General features: G+C 47.5%; 1 protein-coding gene across 2 annotated transcripts in view; it reads left to right on the top strand.

Moving 5' to 3' along the window:
* The first annotated feature begins 1,380 nt into the window (after positions 1-1,380).
* Positions 1,381-26,420, top strand: part of LOC142311597 (ubiquitin-conjugating enzyme E2 D2) — a 70,924-nt gene continuing 45,884 nt past the window's right edge. Inside the window, exon 1 of one of the 2 annotated variants that reach the window (XM_075350158.1) lies at positions 1,381-1,765. In XM_075350158.1, the coding sequence (XP_075206273.1) occupies positions 1,742-1,765 (24 nt within the window). In that variant the 5' untranslated portion in view covers positions 1,381-1,741. The remainder of the gene's footprint in view (positions 1,766-26,420) is intronic. The other variant, XM_075350166.1, reaches the window with a different exon arrangement.

The following is a 26,420-nucleotide window of genomic DNA, read 5'->3' as shown; positions in this document are numbered from 1 at the left end:
AGTGACATGCAATTGTTTTTGCTGCGGGAATCCCACAGCAAAACATGCAGCTGTCAAATTCTGCCCAGTGCGCACAGGATTTTTTTTCTCCATAGGATTTGCTGGTGATTCACTGCAGAGATGTTATGAACATTTTCTGCAGCGAAACATGCAGCAAATCCGCGGCAAAATCCGGTAAGTGCGCACATAGCCTTATTGGTCCTGGCAGCTGCAGTCAGAAATGCTTGACCGACCGGTCAACTGATATTGACCACAGCCGAGTACTGCACATCTGCCTCCCATTCAAATCAATAGGGGGCGAAGGTGCAGTGCCCAATATCAGAAATCGGGGCAGCTCCGGAACTAATCATTTCCGACCACCTGCTACTGCCCACAGCACCGATAACAGCTGATCGGCGGGCATGTGTGGTGTCCTACCCAGGCCGATTAGACATTGATCATCTATCCTAAGAAAAGGCCACCAATGGAAGACTAGTGGACAGCCTCTTACTGTACCTTGCTGCACTCACACAGCCGGGATCTGATTGGTGCTGCCCGTGGTTTGAGCAGCATGACTCAGGTGACAGATTTCCTATAAAATACAAAGGGTTTTTTTCTGCTAATTTGAAGGTTCAATGCAGTATTTTTCCTTTTTAAACCTACTTGCCGGCCTTTATTCAGGGGCAGCGGGCCCCATAGTAGCAGTGCTCATTGTGATGCCCCTTTTCACTATAGGCTGTCAGAATACAGAGGTTATATGACAGGCCATTACCATAGGGCAGGGGCACACAGTGCACTGATTGGACGCCCCGCTATTCCTCACACTCCCGCCACTGGGACACAAGGCGCCACGCTTTCATGACGGTTACAGCCACCACTCACACGGCCGGACACGCCCACTCCGTGCGCGCGCCTAGCAGCAAACTCGCGCTCTTCTGGACGTTTCTGTGACGCAGCGGGAGCGCGGACTGGAGATGGCTGCATGTGCCACAGTGCGCGCCTCTCGCCCCGCCTACACGAACACCCGCGGTGGGTAATGGCGGGCGGCAGAGTACCAAGAGCCTAAGTCACGCAGGCAGCACGGTCAGAGCTTAGTAAGACAATTCCCAGTCAGAGGCCACCCTTTTCCTCCGGCCACGTCATTCAGCGGGTGACGCACTGCCGCACCTCGTTGCGTAACACAGGACTTCGCCATTAAAGTAGAGCCTAGGAAAAATAAAAACTGAGGGAGCGAGTCCCGCCGCTTCCGCTCGTACCCCCGCAGCGTGACATCACTTTTCACACATTGCCATGTTTTGTTCTTCCCACAGCTGTCAACCAGCACAAGCCTCGGGCACGCGCACGTCAATTGGCTCCGCCCACAACCTAGTGCCGTACGTTTCGCTCCCACGTGACGCTCAATGGGCGTGTCTTACGTGAAAAGGAAGAGCGCGCGCCGCACAGCTCCAGCCGCAGCTCAGCCTGTGACGTATAGTGTGCGTGGCCGGGGTTAGCCCGAAGGTGGTCGCGACCAGCTGAGGACAGAGCCCGAGCACTGGGGGAGGGGACACAGAAAGCAATATTAATAGACGAGCCGCCGCTGGGAGACGCCCGCCTGCAGTCCGCGCTTACGACGTGTGTGGGCGGCTCCGGGGTGTAGCGTGTCCCGGATATTGGAGGGGGGGCAGCACCACCTCCTCTTACTCCGCCTCTTCCTCGACTCTCTCCTCCTCCGCCCAGCTCGCCCGAATACCCGCCCGGCACCGGCAGCAGCGAGAGCATCATGGCGCTGAAGCGGATTCATAAGGTGAGGGCTAGCAGCCTGTGTGGTATCCGGTATAGGTGACACTCCCGGAGGCGGGAGTGCGGCCCGGGCCTGCGGTGATGTCCGCCCTGCGCAGCAGCCGCCGGCTCCGCTCCCTCACTAGGCGGTGATTTTCGCGGGTTTGGGCGGGCGCGCTGTCCTGTGTGGGTCCGCGCCTTCCCATCCCCCACGCCGCCCCTCTGCCCCGTCTGTAGGTTCGCCCTGGATGTGGCGGGCGGGCGCCTGCCTCTCATGGCCCAGCCCGCAGTGTAAGATGGCGCCGCCGCCTCGGTGTTATTGCCGCACAGGCGACTGTCGGGCCTCGGCTCGCGGGGGACTGTCCGAACTGTCGGGCCTCGGCTCGCGGGGGACTGTCCGGACTGTCGGGCCTCGGCTCGCGGGGGACTGTCCGGACTGTCGGGCCTCGGCTCGCGGGGGACTGTCGGGCCTCGGCTCGCGGGGGACTGTCCGGACTGTCGGGCCTCGGCTCGCGGGGGACTGTCCGGACTGTCGGGCCTCGGCTCGCGGGGGACTGTCCGGACTGTCGGGCCTCGGCTCGCGGGGGACTGTCCGGACTGTCGGGCCTCGGCTCGCGGGGGACTGTCCGGACTGTCGGGCCTCGGCGATCTGTGGCCGCGCTGCTGCTTTCACTTTCCCGGGGCCTGCTCTATGCCCGGCTCTGTGCTCTCAGCCTTCTCTGCTGTTACGTCTCTACTAATAGGACTTCCTCCTTGTACTTCCTGACTACAGGCCTGTGTAAGCTATATTTTAGACTACACTGGAGGCCCACCACCACCTCTGACTGCACAGGGCCCCTTCTGTCACCACCTGCCACAAACATGACACAGGTGCCTTTCTTTCCTTAGCTGTCCTATTGTTGGTCACATCCTAAGGTTCCAGTCTACCAGTGTAAAATGTGCTAATTCTTAATGGAATAGACCTGCCAACAAACTGGATGAGCGGTAACTGTCCCGTCTGACATTTGCACTATGTAGGATGCTGTCTTCAGACTTGCGCTCTTTTTTTAATTCCTCCACCTCGTAGCTTTCACAGTAATGACGGATTGGGGTGACGCGATCCTAATAACTTCGTTAGGAGCTCTGATTATTTTGGTGGGAATAGTGCAGTGTAAGATGCTTTTTAGATCCAAAATAGTCCTGGAGCAATATAACTTTTCTCTAGCATACAGCTTGCCCTGTGATGTGCGTGTTTCCCCCACCTTCCCCAGTACTACATTGTGCAAAGAAAAGCTAATGGTAATCGTGAGTGTCGTCAATGGCACCTTGAATACAGGATACCGGTTTTCAACTAGCTTGTTAACACCTTATTTACCACTCCATGCCTTCAGTTTGGCTGGTCCAGAGTCTGCAGCAACGTTTATTCGTCATTGCTTTAAAGGGAACCTGTCACAGAGCAGATCAAAGTATTGTAGTGCGCCTGCGCAGGGTCGGCGAGTATGACTGGTGGATGAAGGTGGCCAAAAGAGGCGGCACCAGACAATGGAGACGCCCATATGACCAACCAAGCAACCATTAGGTAAGTATTATAAAGTGTTTTTTATGTTCTCACAGCGGCCTGGGTTCTTATATACAGCATGTTATAATGCTGTATATAAGAGCCTGGTGGTGGTGGCCGCAGCTTATAGGGCAAACTGGTGATGGGTTCCCTTAAAGTTCCTCCAATTCTATTAGGTGCAAGTCTGCTGCCTGACAGACAGTTGTGGACCGAGAAGACGGAAGCTCTTAGTAGTGAATGAAGGCAGCAGCCCTTGGTAACCTGTTCTGGGAATACTGCTTGTTCTTGTCAGATTCAGTCCCTATCAGGGACCGATGTCATGAGAAGGGACTGTTCTGCAAACTTAACTGGTCACTCTGGATTCACACTAGTGTTCAGAACTGTGTGTTTTTGTTTTTTGTTTTTTTTTTGGTAGGTAAAATAAACTGGCAAAATGGCAGTCCTTCGAGAATTGGGTTTGATCAGTGACCTAAATGGTGCCGAACCGACGATATTGAAAATAGGGCTAGTTTGGTTTCAGTGTGGTTTTTAATCATTTTGCAACCAATTGATAGGTCTCATAGGCTTACAGGTGACATATTGAGCAATCTTAGAAATGTAGCCCACGCTGTGCCTAGCAGATGCCAACTGTTACACAGCCATTATCTGCATGTAATGGCAGTGGCCAGATCTGACCGATGCTGTTGACAATCACTGACAGCTACATTTAACCTCTTAATAACCCATGACTTACTAATGACATCATGGTTGATCTCCCTGTCTTTGATGTGGGTTTGCATGCCAAGCCCGTATCTTTCCCTGCACATGATCTGATCAGCTGACAGGTGGATTGGAAATCAGTCAGTGGCTGTTAGGCCAGAGTCACACTGGCGTATGACTCAGCGAGTCTCGCATCGGCATCACCTGACACAGCCGCACACTTTCGGACAGGAGCTGGTCAGCTGCAAAGAAAAACATGCAGCTGAGAAGCTCCTGTCCATAGTGTGCGGCTGCCCCGGTTGATCGCCGAGTCAAACACAAGTGTGATTCTGGCCTTAACCAGTTAAATTCTGCTGTTGATCTGACAGCAGGATTTAATATGCAGATGGGGGTGTGATCGTGGGGCCCTGTGTTATTGCAGCCAATGGGGGCTTGGTATTCAAAGGCTTGGGAGACCCATGGTAATTGGGCGTTGCGTCCTGTCCCCCCAGCCTAAAATATCAGCCTGCAGCCTCCCAGGATTGCCGCATCCATTTGATGCGGCAGTCCCGTCACTTTACTCGGCTTTTCCTGATTGCCCTGGTATGGTGGCAACCGGGGTAAGGAGTTAATTGCAGCCCACAGCTGCCACTAAGCCCTAATTAGTAATAGGGGTGTCTCAGACATCTCCAATCTACGTGAAAGTAAATAATCACAAACACCCAAAATCCTTTATTTGAAATAAGACAAAGCACTCTTTCACCACTCTATTAACCCCCAAAACACCCAACATGATCAACACACAAGGTCCCATGACTTTCAGCTCTGTTACATCTGGAGCTCACAGCGAGCACCGTAGAACATGACTGCCTGCTGTGAGATTCAGTTATTTCCGATTTTATGGAAGTATAAAATAAATCTGATCGGTAAACTGCGTAACAAGAAAAACCAACACACACCAGAATTAGTTAAGAGTTCCTAACTATTCATACTCTCTATACTCATGAGTACTGTCTAATACTCGCATATTTGTCCCGATTAGCGTGTAATGAAAGTCAATGGGGAAAAATACGCAAAGTAACAAGTAACCCGAATGCTGTACTATTCGTGTGAGAAGTGATTAGTGCGGATTTCGGGTTACTCGTTAGGCTATGTGCGCACGTTGCGTACAGTTCACTGCAGAAATTTCTGCAGCGATCTGAAGAGCACACGTGCGCTTTAGATCGCTGCAGAAATGTCCATAGTGAGCGCCGATTCCATGCGCTCTGCCTGCAGCTCCTGCCATAGACAGAGCAGGGGCTGCCGGCAAAGCGCAGGAAAGAAGTGACATGTCACTTCTTTTTACGCAGCGCTTCGGCAGTAGCCGAAGCGCTGCGCTCTTAAACGCCACGTGCGCACGGCTCCTGCACAATCTCCATAGACTGTGCAGGGGACGCAGGACGCATGCAGTTACGCTGCGCTACAAAGCGCAGCGTAACTGCATGTTTTTACGCGACGTGCGCACATAGCCTTACTTTGTAAGTATTTCCACATTGACTTGCATTGCCCATGCTATTCAAAACGAATACGTGAGAATTACTACTCATTATGAGTATAGCGAGTACGAATAGTTAGGTACTCTCTAAACTCTAACCAGAAATGCATTTTTTTTTTTATTTCTGCCATAACAGAAAAAGTGTAGTAACAGGAGATTAAAATATCTTACTGCAAAATATGAATAAAAATCAGGTCGGTGTGCAAAATAGCCCTCGCACAGCTCCATATCCCTACAATTAAAAACATTACAGCTCTTGGAAAGTCGTTGCACGTGTAGAGATTAAACAGAATAAGAAGGCTATGTGCCCACGTTGCCATTTTGTGTGCAGATTTTCTGCACATAAAGCATATTTTTGCACGTTCATTTTATTTTTTTTTTTGTCATGGCTATTGCAGGGGTTCCTGCTCTTTACTCCCACAATCGCCGCCGGGTCTCTGGCTGATGGTGCAGTTGGGACCTGGCTCTGACTGCCCAGAGTGGTGCCCGTGCCGCTCCCAGCAGTTTAACACCCTGAATGCTTTGATCGCAGCATTTGGGAGGCAGGGAGAGGAATCTATAACATCTCGCTGGTGGTCCGGTCACTGTAATGCGATAACGGGGACCCGATGGCTGCTGTGGCAACCAGGGCTGTGGAGTCGGTAAGCCAAACCTTCGACTCCGACTCCTCAATTTCCCTTGCTACGACTCAGACTCCCACATATATTGCTTATATTTAAGTGAAAAATGTATTGTAGTACAATGTGAACATCAGACATTTAATAACTTTTATGAAACAATCAAGGTTTTTAGGTAGAAATAAAATATTTATTGGAATACAACTTTAGAACACAAACTACTGTATTTTTCGCATTATAAGACACACCCCCAAATTTGGTGAATGAAAAGAGAATTTATTTTTTTAAAGGGAACCTGTCATCAGGAATTTGGCTTTCAACCTAAACGTTTCCCCCTCTGCAGCTCCTGGGCTGCATTCTAGGAAGGTTTTTGTACTTTTTGTGCCCCTTTTTAAACCAAAATAAACACTTTATAAACTTGTACCTTTCTGTTTGAAAATCTTGTTAATTTTCCATGGGGGCGGGCCGTGTGGCGTCCGTTGCTGTAGCTTACGCCGCCCCCCATGCTCCAAATCATGCCTCATAACGCCGCCCACTGCGCCGAGGTCCCGTGCACGCCGGGACACCTAGTGACGTGGTCGCATGCACGAGAGTATGGGCGGCGCTGTGATTGCATCGCAAGTGCGCGCCCATACTCTCGTGTGCGCGCTCTCCCCTCTGTACGTCGCTCAGATCCTCTGCTTCTCCTGTGCTCCGCTCCTCCCATCTATTTCCTGCTGCAGGGTACGATGGGAAGGAGGTGACGTCGGGCCGGCGCAGAACGCTGGAGGCAGTGGGGGAGAGCGCGCACACGAGAGTATGGGCGCGCACTTGCGATGCATTCACAGCGCCGCCCATACTCTCGTGCCTGCGACCACGTCACTAGGTGTCCCGGCGTGCACGGGACCTCGGCGCAGTGGGCGGCGTTATGAGGCATGATTTGGAGCATGGGGGGCGGCGTAAGCTACAGCAACGGACGCCACACGGCCCGCCCCCATGGAAAATTAACAAGATTTTCAAACAGAAAGGTACAAGTTTATAAAGTGTTTATTTTGGTTTAAAAAGGGGCACAAAAAGTACAAAAACCTTCCTAGAATGCAGCCCAGGAGCTGCAGAGGGGGAAACGTTTAGGTTGAAAGCCAAATTCCTGATGACAGGTTCCCTTTAATGTTAAATGGGGTCCGTCTTATAATGCCAGGGTCCGTCTAACAAATCATATAGGGTATACGTCTCTCATAGCCCCCCATCCTGTAATTGGCCCCCTTAATCTGGATATGGCCCCCTTATATTGAATATAGCCCCCTTGTGCTGGCACACGTCCCATACAGGTGGCACAGGTCTCCTATTGCTGGCACACGTCCCATACAGATGGCACAGGTCTCCTATTGCTGGCACACGTCCCCCTGTGTTGGATATGGCCCCCATGCTGCTGCCCATAGTAAAATAAACTTTCCTTACCTTCTCCAGCGCTGTAATCCCTCGTGTCTCCCATGTGGTTCAGCTCCTGCACTTCCTCGTTCTCGGCCAGTCATGTGATCAACACAGTGACATGATCTCTGCGTGCCTGATCACAGCATTAGCAGTGAGATCGGGGAGACACGCTGGAGGAGGTAAGGAAAGCTCTATTTTAAAAATGCCAGCAGCATGGGGACCATATCTAACACGGGGGGCATGTGCGATCAAAGGGGGGCGCAGGCACATATATGCGCCGCTCCCCCAGCCCATCGCCGCAGTGCGGTTTCAGCACAACGGTGGATAGCGGCTGTGCATATTATGAGTGGGAGCAGGAGATCTCCAGCAGCCTTCACAAGCCTCTGCCAGCCTCCACCAGCCCCCCCAGCACCGCTCCAGAGTTGCCCCCACCTCCCCTGGACCCGTATATTCGGATTATAAGACGCACCCCCTACTTTCCCCCAAAATTTGGGGGAACAAAAGTGTCTTATAAAGCGGAAAAATACGGTAATTGTAAATATGTAATACACTATGTAATATACAGTAGATTGCATATATATCGTGTGTATATAATTACATATTGTATTACATATTTACAATTTATTAGTTTTTTTTTGTGCTCTAAAGTTGGATTCCAATAAATGTTTTATCTAAATATCGATGATTTCATAAAAATTATTAAATGTCATGTTCACATTGCACTAAAATACATTTTTCACTAAAATATAAGCTATTTACTAAACATTAGTATGTTTTTGTTGAAAACTTTTTTGCCACTTACATAGTGTATTACATAGTGTTATATATAACACTATATAATTATGTAATACACGAAGTGGAAAAAAGTTTTCAACAAAAACATACTAAACACTTGTGCAGTCTATCAATTTGTTCTAAGAAATAGAATTGCCTCCATCAGGTCCTCTTTCGCAGATGACCTCAAATCTGACCTAATTTTAAGGCTAGAGAACAACCTCTCTACACTAACTTGGGTTGGAGGCAAAGCCGTAACCACATGGGCAACATCTCTAACAATTTCCGGGTATAAAGGAATTGCCTGATGCAGTCAGTTTTGAGCGGTTTAATTTTTCTATTTCTTTGAGAGCAAGTGAAAACTTTTAATGAAATCTGGTTAATCTGCTTGCTATAGGAGACTGAGGGAAATCTTTTTCCTTGCGGCAATGCTTTGCCTGCTCAATGTCATCCAAATACTTGTCAAAGTTAAATCCCTCATCTGATGAGGATGAAGATATGGCAGCAGCAGTAGCACTGTCAGGCCCCAAGTCCTCTTGCGCCTGGCAGTCCTGTAGCTGCTCATCCTAACTGCTACCTCACTAAAAGCTTCTTTTTAGTGATGAGCGAGTATGCTTGTTACTACTCGGTTCTCGCACGAGTATCAATGTACTCGGGCTACTCGGCGGGGACCGAGTAATCTCGCGATACTCGTGCTGTACTCGTGGTCTTCATGTTGGCGCTCTTTTTAGAGCCAGCCCTTATGCAGGGATTGGCTGGCAGACCACTGCAATGCCACAGCCCTGTTGTGGAATTGCAGTGATTGGCCGGCCCTCACAGCATGACCGTGCCTTTAGCCCGACACTTCCCCGCTCGGCTACGGCCCCTCCCGCACTCCACTCCGCGTGTATATATATATATGCACGCTTACACACACACGTACGTTTTTTTATTTAATTTACAGTTTTATGGTTTCTACATGCTGCCGGTGGTCATTTCACAAAAATACTCGGGTCTCCCATAGGATAACATTGGGCTCGGTGCTCGGGCCGAGTACACGAGTATCTTGGGAGGCTCGGCCCGAGCCTCGAGCACCCGAGCTTTTTAGTACTCGTTCATCACTACTTCTTTTCCTTTAGTATGCTGTTGATCAATAAGCAGTATACGCTGACTTTGGTCCACAAACAGCTGCCAGAAGAATTTGATTTTTCAATAGCTGTGTCTCTCCGTTTCATTGAAGCAGAAATGCCATCTGCGATTAAACCTCCTCTTTGGGACAGGCAAAATAGCAAGTTCTTCCACTCCCTTATGAAAATGCCAGGAGTTAAATCCTCAGCTTGTAATTTTTTAGTCACGGTAAATGGGTGATTAAGCAATTCCTTCGATTCAGCCACCTGTGTCCATTGACCTTCATTTAATGTTACTTGAGGGTTCACCATATCTATAAGAAACTATTTTAGTTCAAGCAATCGCTCAGTCATTAAATAAGTGCTGCCTCACAGAGTGGCTTGATCAACAATTGCCCCTTTCCCAGCACGTCTCTTCAGGATGGAATCCATTTTAGGGGTTCTGGCAGCAATAACCAATTTCCTCACTTTTCCAATCAGCTTTTCAGCATTTCCGCCCAGTTTCACACATCTGGCTTATCGCCGGTTTGGTGGATGTGGCGCACACCAGTACAGTACAGTGGCAGCGCCGCAACATCCGGGTCACATGACAGCATGTGACCGGCGTTTGTTGCGCTGCCACTGTTCTGTATACACTTTACTGGAGTGCACCGCATCCGCCAAACCGGCAAAAAGCCGGATGTGTGAAATCGGGGTCAGTCTTGCAGACTATTTCTTTATGCCAGATGCAGCGTGTGCACAACACAGCGCATGTGATGAATATGAAAGTGTTTTGAAGCAGCTTCAACAAGATAATCTAATCCTAAAGTATCATTTTGCTGTTCTTCTATCTGTTCCTCAGTTGCATGAACAGTGCTGTGGCTCCATCTCTAACATTCATGCTAAATTTTCTTCTAGGTGTTGTTCATTACTCTCATTCATCAGTTTAATTGTACTTATGTTTGAAGCATTGTTTGTTACAATGGCAAGAACCTGTTCTTTTTTGAGTTCGTAATCTTGCAGAACTTTTTCCACTAAGGCCTGGAGAAACTGGCTGGTGTGATGAGCTTTACTATCTTTTATTGCCAGTGTCTTACTAACAATTTCTTTCTTGTCACAAACATATCGAACATAAGCAAAATAATTCAGTGAAATGCAGTGACTCTGCATCCCAGCAAAGGCAATGGGTTTCCAGATAGGACATTCAGACACAGCGTTTTGTGAGGATCCGTTTTTGTGCTCAAAAACAGATCCTCACAAAGAATGAGCTTGCCAGCTTGTCTGTTTTCTAATCTGCTTTTGCTATTGAAAGCATTATTTGAGCGAAACAACCTTTCAGGTGATGCGGTTTTTTAAAAAGCTGATCTGCTTTTGCAGCTGACAAACGTATCAAAAAACACTGCGAAAACTGTGTGAATGTAGCCTTAAATCAGGAATAGAACAGCCATTTATAGGACATTTCATAACTTTCCCAAATTCCTATGAAAAAATATTCAGCACATTCTGCATTGCACTACTGTCCCCAATTTATTATATATTTTAGGAGTCGGTGCATTTTATACTGACTCCGACTCCACCAAAATGAGCTCCGACTCCACAGCCCTGGTGGCAACCCTGGGTCAAGCACTGCAGTGGATTATAGAAAAGCAGAAAGGGAAAAAAGCAGGTTTGAATATATATATTATATTATATTTTCATTGCGGTGTGCCAATTTTGTACAGCAGGCATGTGCCGCGCACTCGCAGGTGCAATCCACCCGCACCTATTAGCCACATAAATCACGCTGTCAAAATGTGACTGCGCGATTTAAATGCCCGCTGCGGGAACGTGCCTTTCCCCACCGCTCCTGTTAAAGCATTTCTCCTGATCAGAGCGATGCTAATCTGATCATGAGAACTTAATGAGTGATTAGACTGCTGATCCTTATAGCCCCCTAGTGGGGGACTAGTAAGAAAAAAATTCAGATAGCCCACCCCATTCGCCCCACTGAAAATTAAACTGTTAAAAAAAAAAAAAAAAATTGGTGCTTTCAAAAATGCCCGATAAATCAATCTGGTAAAAGGCGTAGCGGGAACCAACTTCCAAATGTCAGAATTACGTTTTGGTCGTCACAAATCTTGCATAAAATGAGAACAGGCGATCAAAAAAAATAGTATCTGCGCAAAAAATTGTACCATTTAAAGGGGACCTGTCAGCACTTTTTTTGCCTTATAACCTGTGGCCGCCACCACCGGGCTCTTAGAATGCTGTATATAAGAGCCCAGGCCGTTGAGAACATAAACACTTTATAATACTGATTTAAATGTTGCGCTGCGGTGGATGTGGCTCAAATGGGCGTCTAAGTTCTCCAGCGCCTTTCGGCCATCTTCGTCCTCCTTATGAAGCCTGTGTGTATGGAGTGTCTACATCATACACTCTCGCCAGTCCCGTGCAGGCGCACTACAATATTTTGATCTGCCCTGCTCCAATTTATTATTCCCCAAAACACCCCTGTAGGTCTGACAATCCTCATGAGGTCCCATGACTATCCCGACTTTGCTATGTGTGAAGTCGCAGTTTGCGGTCACATTAGAAAACATTGCCTCTCTATGCGGCTTCAGATATAGTCAATGACTTCACCTGAGGTCACAGATTAGGTTCCCACTATACTCCTGATGTGAATTCATTGAACCCCGTGACCTCATCTCAGGTGCGTTCATTGAACGCCATACTGGATTAGGCAGCGTGTCCTTGAGTGCAGACATTTCTACACCACCTAAAGTATTCAACGTGTGCACAAGGTCTAGGACCGCATTCAACCTCCATATGCAGATTTGTAATATAACTAACATTGTATGATAGCAAAAATAGCTGTCATATCTGAAACTCTATAACCTCCATTGCTGTTAAATTGTCCTTCAAGCATAGCTGAGTCTCTGGGCGGCGATCCGCCTTCTTTCTAAGGGGACGGTTTGTGCAGCTTCACCGCGACGTCACACGGCAGCCGTCCAATAGCAGAAGAGGGGCGGAGATGAGTGGCCGGAACATGCTGCCCACCTCCTTCATTCCTCATTGCCGGTGGACGCAGGTAAGGAGATGTTCGTTGCTCCTGCGGTGTCCCTCATAGCGATGTGACGCTGCAGGAAAGTCGAACAACATCGTACCTGCAGCAGCAACTACATTTGGAAAAGGAGCGACATGTCAACGAGCAACGATTTTTCACGTTTTTGCGCTTGTTGATCGTCGCTCCTTGGTGTCACACGGTGCGATGTCTCTAACGGCGCCGGATGTGCGTCACGAACGACGTGACCCCGACGATATATTGTTAGCGATGTCGCAGCATGTAAAGCACCCTTAGGCCCTGTGCGCACTAGGCGTTTTTACCTGCTGTTCTACCCGCGGTTTTGCTGCAGAAATTTCTTGAGAAATGTTTAAATTGTCTCTCCAGGACTGGAGACAAACTCTAGCGCAGCGCCACCTATTGGAAGTAGCGATCCTAAAAGTTAAATGTGGATTTTTAACAACCCTTTACCTATAACTTGGGATTCTGATCTGGCATATATATCCTAATTTGCAGACACTGTGTTTCGGGGTGCTTGCCCCTCGTCAGTGCAAAGTATGGGGTGTGTGATCTGGCTCATGAGAAAGCTATGTGGGGATCATGGGGGAACACTATTCTCCTTATGGAGACTTTGCAAGCCAGTCTGGCTGCTTTCAAGTAAGGGGACTTATAGCTGCCATGCCCCTTTCTGCAGACATTTCCCAGCAAAACCTATGGGAAAAAAATAGCTGTGCGCACACTGCGTTTTTTCTTTTTCTCAAGAAAATTCTTTCTGAAGATTTTCTTGAGAAAATGTGCATGTCACTTCTTTTCCACAGGTACCTGCGGAATTTCACTCCATTCACTGTAATGTAATCTCGAAATACGGGGGTATACCGCAGGTAGCAAATGATGTGCGGTATAGCCGCGATTTACCTGCGGTAATGTTCATCGCTGCCTGCGGTTTTGCAGGAAGTGATGTCATTATGACAGAAGAGGAAGCGGCGCAGAGTAAACACACACACGTCACACTCCCTGGACACCGCACAGAAGCACTTCCGTGTGACCTCCAGGTGCCTGTGCAGTCTGTGTCCCGCTCCGGCCCCGCGGCTGCCTGCACTCCAGTGTCTGCCCGCAGTGTCAGCAGCTTGTCACCCTGCAGTGCGTGCAGTCGCGGGGATGCCGAGCGCTGCTGTCAGGAGGTTAGATGAGATCATTACCTGCTGTGACGATCTGATGTCACCGCTGTCACTGCCGTCTATGCCCGCGGCCAGAGACTGTCACTAGCGGTGACGTCACGGGCTCTCACGATACTGCTGAGATCGTGGCGGGCATAGAAGGTAGTGACAGCGCTGATGGCAGGACTGCAGGAGATCATCACAGCAGTGACCTGGGCTGACCTATTCATGTTAACTCAGGTCACTGCATTGCGCTCCCAGGTAATGGGGAACATTCTGTTCTTCATTGACTGGGACAGGGACTATGGTATGGATCGTCATGGGAACCCCTTATTGGACTACACCAGACCCGGATTTGATTGTTCTTAATAAATTGGTGAAAGAGGGAATGTGGGGAGTGTTTTTTATTCAAATCTTTTTTTTTTTGTCTTTTTTTTTTATTTCTTACTGACTGGGTTGGTGATGTCGGGTATCTGATAGACGCGTGACATCACTAACCCCAGGGCCTGATGCCAGGTGACATTACACATCTGGCATCAACCCCATATATTACCCCGTTTGCCACCGCACCAGGGCAACAGGATGAGTTGGGGTGAAGCGCCAGGATTGGCGCGTCTAATGGATGCACCACTTCTGGGGCGGCTGCAGCCTGCTATTTTTAGGCTGGGGAGTGTCCAATAACAGTGGACCTCCCTAGTCTGAGAATATCAGACCCCAGCTGTCAGCTTTACCTTGGCTGGTGATCCAATTTGGGGGGGACCCCACGTTTTTGGTTTTAAACTATTTAATGTAAAATAACAGCGTGGGGTGCCCTCTGTTTTGGATTACCAGCCAAGGTGAAGCTACCAGCTGTGGTTTGCAGGCTGCAGCCGTCTGCTTTACCCTAGCTGGCTACAAAAGATGAGGGGACCTCACGTTTTTTTTTAAATTATTATTTTTTGGCTAAATAAAAGGCTAAGCACCCTTTAGTGCCACATGAAAGTCACTAAAGGGTGCCAGCTTAAAATATGCAGGGGGTGGGACGTTATGTAGGTCTCTCATCTATCCATCTTTCCCTCTATCCATTATCTGTCTATCGATTATCTATATTTATTGCAGTTAAGCATAAAAAAAAACACAGGGACAAACCTGCGGCAAAAACGCATGCGTTTTTCCCGTGGTTTTGGTGCGTGTTTTTTTTTTTTTTTTTTTTTTTTTTTTTTACCGTAGGTGCGGTAATCTTCAACTCCCAGAAGTTCTTGAGAAAAATCACTTTTCTAGTGCGCACATAGCCTTAAGTTGGCACTGGTGTTAAAGGGAATCTGTAAGCAGGTTTTTGCTACCCCCATCTGAAAGCAGCTTAATGTATAGACCGAGACCCTGATTCTAGCAATGTGTTTTACTAAGCTGTTTGATTTTATCAAAATGACAGCAATGTATTTTCTCCTGCAGATCTAGCAGTTATAGAGCTCATGAATGTGCTGTGCTACGTGGCAGCAGGCCAAGTAGTCCTCTACTGATCACATCACTGACTAATCGGTAGATTATCAAAACTACACTAAGCAGCTCTCAGGAATCAGGATCTCTGCCCTTACATTATACTGCTCTCAGACTAGGTGGCAAAACCTGGTGACAGATTCCTTTTAAATTTGTTTTGCTGCTATGGAGCAGACTGAACTACTACAGGACGTATCAGTGGTGAAATCTCATTCTCAGAATTCCCTTTACGTGTAGGAGTTTATGGTAAATATATTTATCCAATGTAAGCTTTGGCACCTAAACAATTCCTAAAATGAAAGTGCCGTGCCCCTGTTTAGTCCTTCTGCAACAGATCCACTAATGACTCGGGTTGGTTAAACAGAAACTCAGCTGTATTTCTGTGAATGGCATAATGTTGAAGCTGTTGAATTCTTACTATTTATAGGGAAAATGTTGCGTAATGGGGCTATAATGTCTATTGAATAAGCTCAGAATAACTGATCAGTGAAGGTTAAACGCTTGGACCCTTATCACTACAAATGGTGTGCCATGTCAGCTACTTCAGTGTATAGAAATAGTGCTCATGGGCAATTGCTATATTTATTTTATGAAGCCCCGTTTGATCGGCGTTGCCACCCTTCAGGTTCATTGGAGCTTAATTGAACACCCCATTTATACCCTGAAAGTAATAGTATTCCCATATGTGGTGTGGTTGTTTGAATTGTGCTCAGGAGCTACCCCGATTCCTACAGGGTTGCATTTAGCACCTGCTTCAGTGAACCTTTTCACAACCTAACCCCTTAGTGACAAGCTAATCTTGACCTTAATAATAAAGCCAAACTTTAGAAATTTGACCAGTGTCAGTGATAATTCTGGAATGCTTCAACGGATCAATGATTGTGTTTTGTGTTTTTTTTTTTTTTTTTTTTTCTCTCTCCTCTCCAGTGACAAGTAAAACTTTACTTTTCTGGTAGATTTAGAATAACTTTTTGTGTGAGGGGGGAAATGTAAATTTGTCAAACTTCACAATTCGCAACCCTAAACATAACACAAGACTTGCATGTTTTCAGTGGATCCTCCTTTGCTAAAGATAATGCCCTGTAAAGTGTTCAAAAGTTGCTTACCCATTCCCTCCCGACCCCCAAAGTTGTACTATTATGTCTTTATATAAATCCAGCCTTCACATTGCTTCATTAGCAGAAAAATAACATTGATAGACAGACCAACTGATGCAGTCTTGAGATCTCTAATTTTACTGACCAGAAGAATTGTTGCCAGGGCATTTACCATACAATAAATGCCATAAAAATGAAACTCATCACACAAGGACAGACTTTGCCTTTTCCATTATTTACCCACACTTGGATTTTTTTTTTCTGCTATATTATATGGGGAAATGAGGAAGTCATTCAAAACTGCAACTCGTCTCGTTAAAAAAAACCAAACTAGTGTATAAGTTTGTTTTTTTTTTTAAAGAATAAAGAAATGAAAGCATTTAAATTGGCTGCGTCACTAAGGCTGTGCGTATTGCATGCTTTTACGCTGCGTCTAGCACTGCAGCGTAAACGCATGCTTTCTGCATCCCCAGCAAAGTCTACGTAATATGTGCACATTCCATGCGCACGTTTGTTTTTAGAACGCAACGATTTACATGCTGAAATTTGTGGCTTAATCGCTGCGGTCTAAAAAGCAACATGTCACTACTTTTGTGCGTTTTGGATGCTTTTTCCACTCAATGGAAGAGCAAGCATCCAGAGCGCATGAATTCTTCATCCATTCTGCATTCAAAATACTTCCAAAACACAGCTTTTTGGCAGCGTTTTGAAATGCACATGCAGTGAGAACGCCGTGGAATATTTGTCACGGCAGAACGCAACGTGCGTACATACCCCAAGGCTTCTTTCACATGTCGGTGAAAACCACACGTTTTTCACTGATATGTTAAAGGTCCGCATGTCCCTCAGTGTGCCGTGATTTTGGCAGATGAGTGATCTACGTGTGCTATCCGTGATAATACACGGAGATCAGATAGTTATACTCACCGGTCCATGCTGCTGCTGTCCGTGGTGTGAAGTCTCCAACCACCGCAGTCTCTCCGCTTCTGTTACTTCTGGGTCGGCTGTGCATATGCATGAGCATTATTAGCCAGGCTTGAAGCAGAGACAGCAGAGGTTGAAAACAGCATCGCTCGAGACAGGTGAGTTTTTTAAATGCACATAATTTTTCTGGTACGTGTTTCATGGATCACACCATTGTGTGGTCCATGGGACATCAGTAATGCCAGAAAAAAAAACCTGACTTGTCTCCGTGTGGAACACACGGACACGCGTGACCACTGCACAGAAACAGATCAGTGAGAAAACACTGTACACATACCAATTGATTTTAATAGGTCTCCCTATGACCGTGATTTTGGTACGTATAAAAACTGCAACATATGTACCAGAATCACTGACGTGTGATGGGGACCGAAGAGGGTCAATTGTAGTAGGCAATGTTCACACACTGCATCTTTTACTGCATTTTTGGTGCGTTTTTGAGGTCACAAAGATGCACCCAAATACATGCATTTCCTTCTCCCAGCAAAGTCTGAGACTTGTTTTGCTGGCCGCACAGGGGATCTTTTTTTGGCTGTGTTTTTGAAGATGCAGCATTTCAATTCGGTTTTTGCCAGCCTTTGAGCCCTTCCAGTCAATAGATTTTGGAAAAAAAAATACTAAATTTGGCAAAATGCAGTGAAAGATGTGTCAATGATTCCCTTAAACCCCCCCCCCCCCTTCAGTTTATTTTTTTTTTTTTTTCTTCCCTATAATGTCTTGCTGCATTCTTGAGGAGTTTAGTGTTGAATTCATGTGTAGTTGAAATATTTGGTTTTCCGGTACTTTGCGAGACAAGTAGTTGCTAACAACCTGCCTGTTCTGGCCGGCACCAATCTCTTGCAGCTCAGAGCGGTATCTGACTGCACCTGCTGATGTAGCAGCGTCTCTTACTCTAAGGCTGTAAGCACACAAAAGGTCCGCTTCTGAGCGCAGCTGAAAAGCTCTGTTCTGAAGCGCCTGGTGCCTGCAGAATTCGTGCGCTCTGCATGCTGCTTCTCCCTATAGACAGCATGCAAAGCGCACGGAAGAAGTGACATGTCACTACTTAGAACGCACGCTTCGGGCAGCAGCCGAATCGCTGCGTTCTAATACGCTACATGTGCACGTCTCATGCACAATCTTCATAGATTGTGCTGGAGACGCAGGACGCATGGTTACGCTGCGGTGCAGAACGCAGCGTAACTGCATGCAATATGCACACGTGCGCACATAGCTTAACTGTGCATCACTGTAGATCTCATGCTTGACAGCTGGATTCTTGCTATTTTGAGTGCCATCTCCCACCAGTTAATCAGCAGTGACGCCCCATCAACAGAGGAGAAGCTGAAGAGCTGCTCGGTTTAGATAAAGTCAAATGAAGCATTAGAATCTCTGGCAGGAGAGTTGACTGCTCTAAGCAGCCAGAGATCTGCACCTGACAGAACAGCCAGGTAGTTGGCAACTACCTGCTTATTTTTCCCCTTAGGGCTGAGAAGTTAAAGTCCCAAATCAACCCCCCCCCCCCCCATTTTTTTTTCTTTTTTTTGGGGGGAGTGGGGGGACTTGAAGCAACAGAATAACTGTTCAAAGCAAGTACAAGAGCTTGCCGTATCATAAAACGGCCATACATTTACTACTTGCTGGTGCACCTTAAAAACAAGCAGGTTAGAATCTTCTCTGCCTTTTTGTCTATGAAGCCAAAGCTGTCCATCAAAAAGGGTGGATGGACTGACCATGCCATGATGCCCTGAGCCCTGTACGTGGTTTGGTCAGTCTTTCTGTGCGAAGTCCCTTTTGTGCTATGTACCTGACTAAGCATTAAGGGGTACGTTCACACTATTCGGAGACACTGCATTGTAGATTCTGCATGATGCGCTAGGTTTCTCCGCAGGAGGATGCAGTGTCCGTGCCCACAACCAGGATTCTGGGTTCAGCAGATTTTCCCCCTCCCTGAGAACATTCACATTTTCATGAGAATATATTGACATGACGCTGCTCGAAAAACCACGCAACATAGAAAAGCACAGTGGGCATGTTTCTACTGTATAACAGTGTTTTGGATGCAGCAAATATGTTTTATCTGTAATGATGCTAATCCTGAGCATGTACACTCTACCCTAAGGTAGGCAACACACTAGCGTATGGCATCTGATGCGAGATGCTAACGATCCTCAGCTCAGGCTCTGCTGCGAGCGTGAGCAGACTGTCATGCAACTGATCTGATCTTGCGATCGGATCACAGTTGTGGAGTAGAGGGAGATGGTGATCTCTCAATCTTTTCCATTGTCAGCCTTTGCAAATGTCGCACTGCTCTCAGATGTTTCACTCGCAACCGTAGATTTTTATGGGTGTGTATGAGGAGATACTTGCAGACAACCATAGCAGGCTGCGTTTAATTTTTCTTTATTTTTTTTCCCTTCAGTCCAATTTAGGGCTGGGGGGAAAAACTCAGATCTGAGCTGCCTGATTGGTTAAAGGGAACCTGTCATCAGTTTTATGGCTTATAAGCTGCAGCCAGCTCCAGTGCGATTTTATATACAGCATTCTAACATGCTGTGTATATAAGAGCCCAGGCCACGCTGTAGAACATAAACACCTTTTTATAGAACCTAAACCAGTCGGTCCGGTGCCGATGGTCAGATGGGTGGCGCTGTTCTCCGGGACAATCAGTTTTTGCTCTAGAAACAAAACTTGTGTGCACACATACCATTATGCTGTCAGTGTGTTATGTGGATGTCACCTGGATAACAGACAGCACACGCATGCGCACCTACACCACAGACCGTGCAAAACGTGTGTTTTGCACGGATATGTAAAAGAGGCCTTAGGCTGAGTGCAATGTCAGATTTTCGCTCGCTGTCGGACCTCAGTCGCATGACACTCGGCCCCTGCTGTGCTGCCAGAAAGTGTCATGCGAGCATCACACTAGTGCCCCGTGTGGCCCCGGCCTTACAAGGAGTGATCACACCTTGGAAGAGCTGTTGCACCAAGTGGACTGACATGAATCATGGGAGATGTCATTTGAAACTAAGGAGAAGATTATCAAACTCTTAGGCTATGTGCGCACTGGAAAATGGAATTTTCTCAAGAAAATTCCGCAGGCATTGAAAGATTACCGCACCCGCGGTAAAAAATCGTGACAAACCGCATGCGGTTTTACCGCGGTATTGCTGCGGTTTTGCAGCGTGCTGGTTGGTACATGTGCTTTATTGCATTCATTGCAATAAAGCACATTGGGGGAAAAAAATAATTTCCTTCTGAGATAGTAGTAGATAGACAGAAGAATAGATGGAGGGATAGACAGATTGCTGCATTTCTCACGGTTGGTAGTGAGTTCACATTACTGGCCGTGGGAAAATGCCCTGTGGTTACCTCTGCTGTCTCGCTGCAAGGCTGTATTCAGCGCTGTGTGTCAGTCGCGGCTGGATGCAAGCATCGCAGGACGTGGATTACGTCGGAGCTTTGTTTTGGGAGGGGTTAATAAAAGGGTGAACGAGGCTTATTTGTGTTTTATTTAAAAATCTGTTTTTTCACTTTACTTACGGGTTGATCATGTCAGCTGTCTCATAGACACTGCCATGATCAAGCCTGGACTTAGTGGCGGCGATCCGCCGCCATTAACTCCTTGTATTACCCTGACTGCCACTGCATCACGGCAGCAGGAAGAGCTGGGGACACTCCGGTACTGCCGCATAATGCATGCGACAGTCCCGGGGCAGCTGCGGCTAATATTCTTGGCTGCAGGAGGGCTGAGGGAGGGGGGGAACATTAACCCTGCCCCTCGCCCTCTCCAGCCTGAGAATACCGGGCCGCCGCTGTTGCTTACCTCGGCTGGAAGGTAAAAATACAGCGGCGCCCACGTGTTTTGTTTTCTATATTTCCGTTTGCTTTCTATGTGTATTCTATATGTCTGTGTTCTATGTCTGTGATCTGTGTGTGTCTGCTCCGCTTCCTCTTCCGGTCATGACATCACTTCCCTGCAAAACCGCAGGCAAGCGATGTACATTACCGCAGGTAAACCGCGAAATACCTCAGGGAATAACGCAGTGAACCGCACAGAATTTGCTGCCTGCGTTATTCCCTGCAGGATTTCACGATTACATTGGAGTCAATGTAGTGAAATCCCACACCGACGTGTGGAAAAGTGACATGCAATTGTTTTTGCTGCGGGAATCCCTCAGCAAAACATGCAGCTGTCAAATTCCGCCCAGTGCGCACAGGATTTTTTTTTTCCCATAGGTTTTGCTGGTGAATCACTGCAGAGATGTTATGAACATTTTATGCAGCGAAACATGCAGCAAAACCGCAGGAAATCCGCGGCAAAAACCGGTAAGTGCGCACAGAGCCTTAAAAGGGTAAATCATCACGTAGTTTTGTAAAAGATGTTGGTTCAGTCAGCTGTGTAAAATCTAGACCAAATACAAACATGGGAAGGTTGTTAAAGGCAAACATACTGGTAGACCAAGGAAGACATCAAAGCGTAAAGACAAGAAACTTAAAGCAATAGGTCTCCATAACAGGAAATGCACAAAAAACAAATGAGAAACGAAGGGGAGGAAACGGGAGTCAATGTCTCTGATCGAATTGTAAGGAACCGCCTAAAGGAAATTGGAATTTACATACAGAAAAGCTAATCAATAAAAAGATGACTGCCTGAGTAGAACATGTAAATTTCCAGTCATTGACGATATGGGGCTGCATGTCAGGTAAAGGCACTGGGGAGATGGCTGTCATTACATCTTCAATAAATGCCCAAGTTTACATTGAAATTTTGGACACTTTTCTTATCCCATCAATTGAAATAATGTTTGGGGATGATTAAATCATTTGTCAAGATGATGCTGCATCCTGCCATAGAGCAAAAACTGTGAAAACATTCCTTGAAAGAAGACACAAGGTCAATGACATGGCCTGCAAATAGTCTGGATCTCAAGCCAATTGAAAATCTTTGGTGGAAGTTAAAGAAAATGGTCTGTGACAAGGCTCCAACCTGCAAAGCTGATCTGGCAACAACCAGAGAAAGTTGGAGCCAGATTGATGAGTACTGTTTGTCACTCATTAAAGGGGGCTTTACACGGTAGCGATATCGCTGGCAATTTGTAGCGATAGCGAGCGTGTAAGTACCCACCCCCGTCGCGCATGCGATTGTTTGTGATCGCTGCCGTAGCGAACATTATCGCTACGGCAGCGTCACACATACTTACCTGGTCGGCGTCAGCGCTGTGACTACCGAACAATCCCTCCTTCAAGGGGGAGGGACGTTCGGCATCACAGCGACGTCACCGCAACGTCATTAAGCGGCCAGCCAATCAAAGCTGAGGGGCGGAGATGAGCAGGACGTAACATCCCGCCCACCTCCTTCCTTCCACATTGTGGCCGGCGGCAGGTAAGGAGAGGTTCCTCGCTCCTGCGGTGTCACACACAGCGATGTGTGCTGCCGCATGAGCGATGAACCACCTGGATAAACAACCCTTACAGATTTTTGAGTTTGGGACAACCTCTCCATGGTGAACGATTTTCACAATTTTTGAGGTCTCTTAAGGTCGCTGGTCAGTGTCACACAATGCGATATCGTTAATGACGCCGGATGTGCGTCACTAACAACTTGACCCCGACTACAAAACGTTAACGTAGCGTGTAAAGCCTCCTTTAGTCCATGCTTCAGACTGCAAGCTGTTATAAAAGCCAGAGGTGGTGCAACAAAATACTAGTGATGTATTGGAGTTTTTATTTGTATGTTTTTCATGATTCCATAATTTTTTTTTACACAGAATTGAGTGATTCCATAATTATTTTTTTTTTTTTTCTTTCCTGTTTGGTCTTGAAAAGTAACCGTTAATGGATGGCACATTGTTTTCATGATATTTGTTGTGTTTCTTAAAGCCAGAAAGTTGCTGTGAAGATGTAATTTACCCTCTCACTGTATATGCTGTGATACTATGTCATGATATGCATATTTCCCTGGTTGTATTAGTTGTAATTCATGTATTTCCTTGGGGGAGCTACTGATCTCAATGTGTCTCTCTCATACAATTGTAGTCTTGGCATCTAATGTGATTATGTAAATAGCCTGTCCTCTTCTTTCCAGAGTTGTGTATCTAATCTGTAATTGAATTGGCCAGTGAAGGAATAGTCATTGCTCTGCACAGCAGGGGATCCCTTCATCTACTGTGGCTGGCAGACATATTGGAGCCCTGTGATGGACCAAACCATTGATGATAGGATGTGTGACCCCCACCCCCTGAACATGGTGGGCTGGTCAAGGAGCACAGACAATGCATTTCCCTTTTTGTAACTTCAGAGCTGAGCTGAAACTTGAAGGGAGCAGGAGCTCCAGCCTGGGTGGCTGTGGACACGGACGGAGCTAGGCCTGTGTGGCGGCCCGTGGGATTGTGTGGAACTCTTTGGACTACTGTAAGGACGATTGCTTTGTAATCCGGTCCGAGGATTGTCGGGAAGGGCCCCCGAATCTGTTTTACGTGGACTTATCGTGTGCTGTTCCAGTGTTCTTGTGAATAAACCTGTTGGATCGTTCCTCGGCCTGTTGTCTCTCCTTGCTCTGCTGTACCCCCCGTCACAAACTGGTGGCAGCGGTGGGATCAGAGCAGAAGGAATGGAGGACAATGGCTCAACATCAGGAACCAGCACTGCAGAGTACAAGACCTGGACTTTGGGGAGCCTGCAATCAAAGGCCCGTGAAGTAGGAGTTCGTTTCAAAGGACTCTCCAAGGAGCAGCTGATTGAGGCGCTAGAAGGAGTCTGCTCGCAAAATGACGTGGAGGAAGGATCCTCACAGCAATGGGAGGAAAGACGGGAGCTGGAGGTAAATACCCAAAAAAGTCAATGGATTGAGTGGTACAAGGAAAAGATGGCACTGCTTGGAGATGAGGCCACCATAGAAGATAAGAGGGAGGCCATGCGTGGAGCTGAAGAGAAGGAGCGCAGGATGGAGGAGATGGCATTGCTGGATAAGCAGCTCGCTGTGGAAGCCGCGAGAGGTTCCAGACAGACTGTAACCCCAGCACCCATCATGAGGGAACTTCCCAGAGTGTCCCGCAAAGACTTCAAGCAGTTTAATGAGGCTGCTGGTGACATTGAGGGCTTCTTCCAGGACTTTGAGCATCAGTGTCGATTAATGGAAGTCCCAGAAAGGGAGCGCGTCCGGCATCTGGTTGGGCTCCTAGAGGGGGGAGCTGCTGAAGCCTATAGAGCTATGGACCCTCGGTGGAACTGTGAGTATGCGGATATTAAACAGACTATTCTAGAACATTATGCTGTGACCCCAGACACTTACAGGACTCAGTTCCGTGCTTTAGCCTGTGATGGGGAAGTGTCTTTTAAGATATATGCTCATAGACTCAAACAAATATGTAATCGCTGGCTGGAGGCAGAGGAGGCCTTATCTTGGGAGACCTTCCTGCAGGTCATCCTAAAAGAACAATTCTTTGCCCAGTGCCCCGCTGAGATCCGGGAATGGGTGCGTGAGAGAAAACCAGCGACAGTGGAGGAAGCTGCTGCTCTCGCTGATGAGGCTCTCACCATCAAGCCTCAGTGGAGGATTCTGTTGGAGGATGGAGAGACGCCTAACAGCTCCACAACACCGGATGCCCCCAGTTATTCTGTCCCCATTGTTCCCCGTTCCTCTAAGCCACCACATGTTGATACCCGTGTTAATGTGCCTCCAGTTGCTTCTACTGCACTTTCTGGAATACGCCGGGGAGAGGAAGTAACAGAGCGCAGGTGTTATGTTTGTAGGCATCCCGGGCATTTGCAGGCCTCATGCCCAGCCAGGCCATGGAGGAATCATCCTCAAACCCCTACAGCACCTTCAGGTGGGAGCCGGCATCCAAGTTCCCCTACCCCTTACCCAAGAGGACGCCTTGGATGGAGGGAGACCCAGCTCAGATGCTATCAATGTGGACAGCCAGGGCATCGGCAAGTCTCCTGCCCAGCTGTTCAAATGAGGACTGATCCTGCACCCAATCGGATTGTTAATTATTTACAGCCCAGTGCCATGGAGGAAGATGTGGCACCGTTATGTGAGGACTGGCCTAGTGACTCAGCCCCCCATGTTGCACCACCAGGAGTTTACGGGGTGCGACCCGCAGTTATGACGACTTCTGCTCATCGAGGTAAGCACTTGCAGGAGGTTGTGCTGGATGGACAGAGACTTGTTGGATTTTGTGACTCGGGTGCTTTCCTCACACTGGCTGATCCCCGAGTGGTTCGGCCTGAGGCAATCCATAGAGGACCTGGGATTGTTATTGAACTGGCTGGTGGACAATGGAGGACTATTCCCACAGCCACTGTGGATCTGAACTTTGGTTTTGGGGTCAAGCGATGTGTGGTTGGGGTGATGGGTGGTCTGCCTGCAGCTGTTCTCCTGGGCAATGATGTGGGAGAGCTACGATGCCAATTCGTGGCTGCATGAAGCCACATGTAAGTAACGCTCTGCCTGTGTGTACTTAACCAGTGACCTGTAGAGGTCCCTAGTACGTACACAAGTTGGGAGGGGGAGGGATTGTGAAGATGTAATTTACCCTCTCACTGTATATGCTGTGATACTATGTCATGATATGCATATTTCCCTGGTTGTATTAGTTGTAATTCATGTATTTCCTTGGGGGAGCTACTGATCTCAATGTGTCTCTCTCATACAATTGTAGTCTTGGCATCTAATGTGATTATGTAAATAGCCTGTCCTCTTCTTTCCAGAGTTGTGTATCTAATCTGTAATTGAATTGGCCAGTGAAGGAATAGTCATTGCTCTGCACAGCAGGGGATCCCTTCATCTACTGTGGCTGGCAGACATATTGGAGCCCTGTGATGGACCAAACCATTGATGATAGGATGTGTGACCCCCACCCCCTGAACATGGTGGGCTGGTCAAGGAGCACAGACAATGCATTTCCCTTTTTGTAACTTCAGAGCTGAGCTGAAACTTGAAGGGAGCAGGAGCTCCAGCCTGGGTGGCTGTGGACACGGACGGAGCTAGGCCTGTGTGGCGGCCCGTGGGATTGTGTGGAACTCTTTGGACTACTGTAAGGACGATTGCTTTGTAATCCGGTCCGAGGATTGTCGGGAAGGGCCCCCGAATCTGTTTTACGTGGACTTATCGTGTGCTGTTCCAGTGTTCTTGTGAATAAACCTGTTGGATCGTTCCTCGGCCTGTTGTCTCTCCTTGCTCTGCTGTACCCCCCGTCACAGTTGCCATTTGAAATGACTTTAGTTTTGCACCCTGTCTGTGATGTGCTTTTTTTTAAACAAAAGTAAACTGAATGAACATCCTCAAAGCCAGGTTAGTGCATCATT

The sequence above is a fragment of the Anomaloglossus baeobatrachus genome, chromosome 1 (assembly GCF_048569485.1).
Source record: "Anomaloglossus baeobatrachus isolate aAnoBae1 chromosome 1, aAnoBae1.hap1, whole genome shotgun sequence".
Taxonomy (NCBI): Eukaryota; Metazoa; Chordata; class Amphibia; order Anura; family Aromobatidae; genus Anomaloglossus; species Anomaloglossus baeobatrachus.
This window is presented reverse-complemented; position numbering and strand designations above follow the sequence as displayed.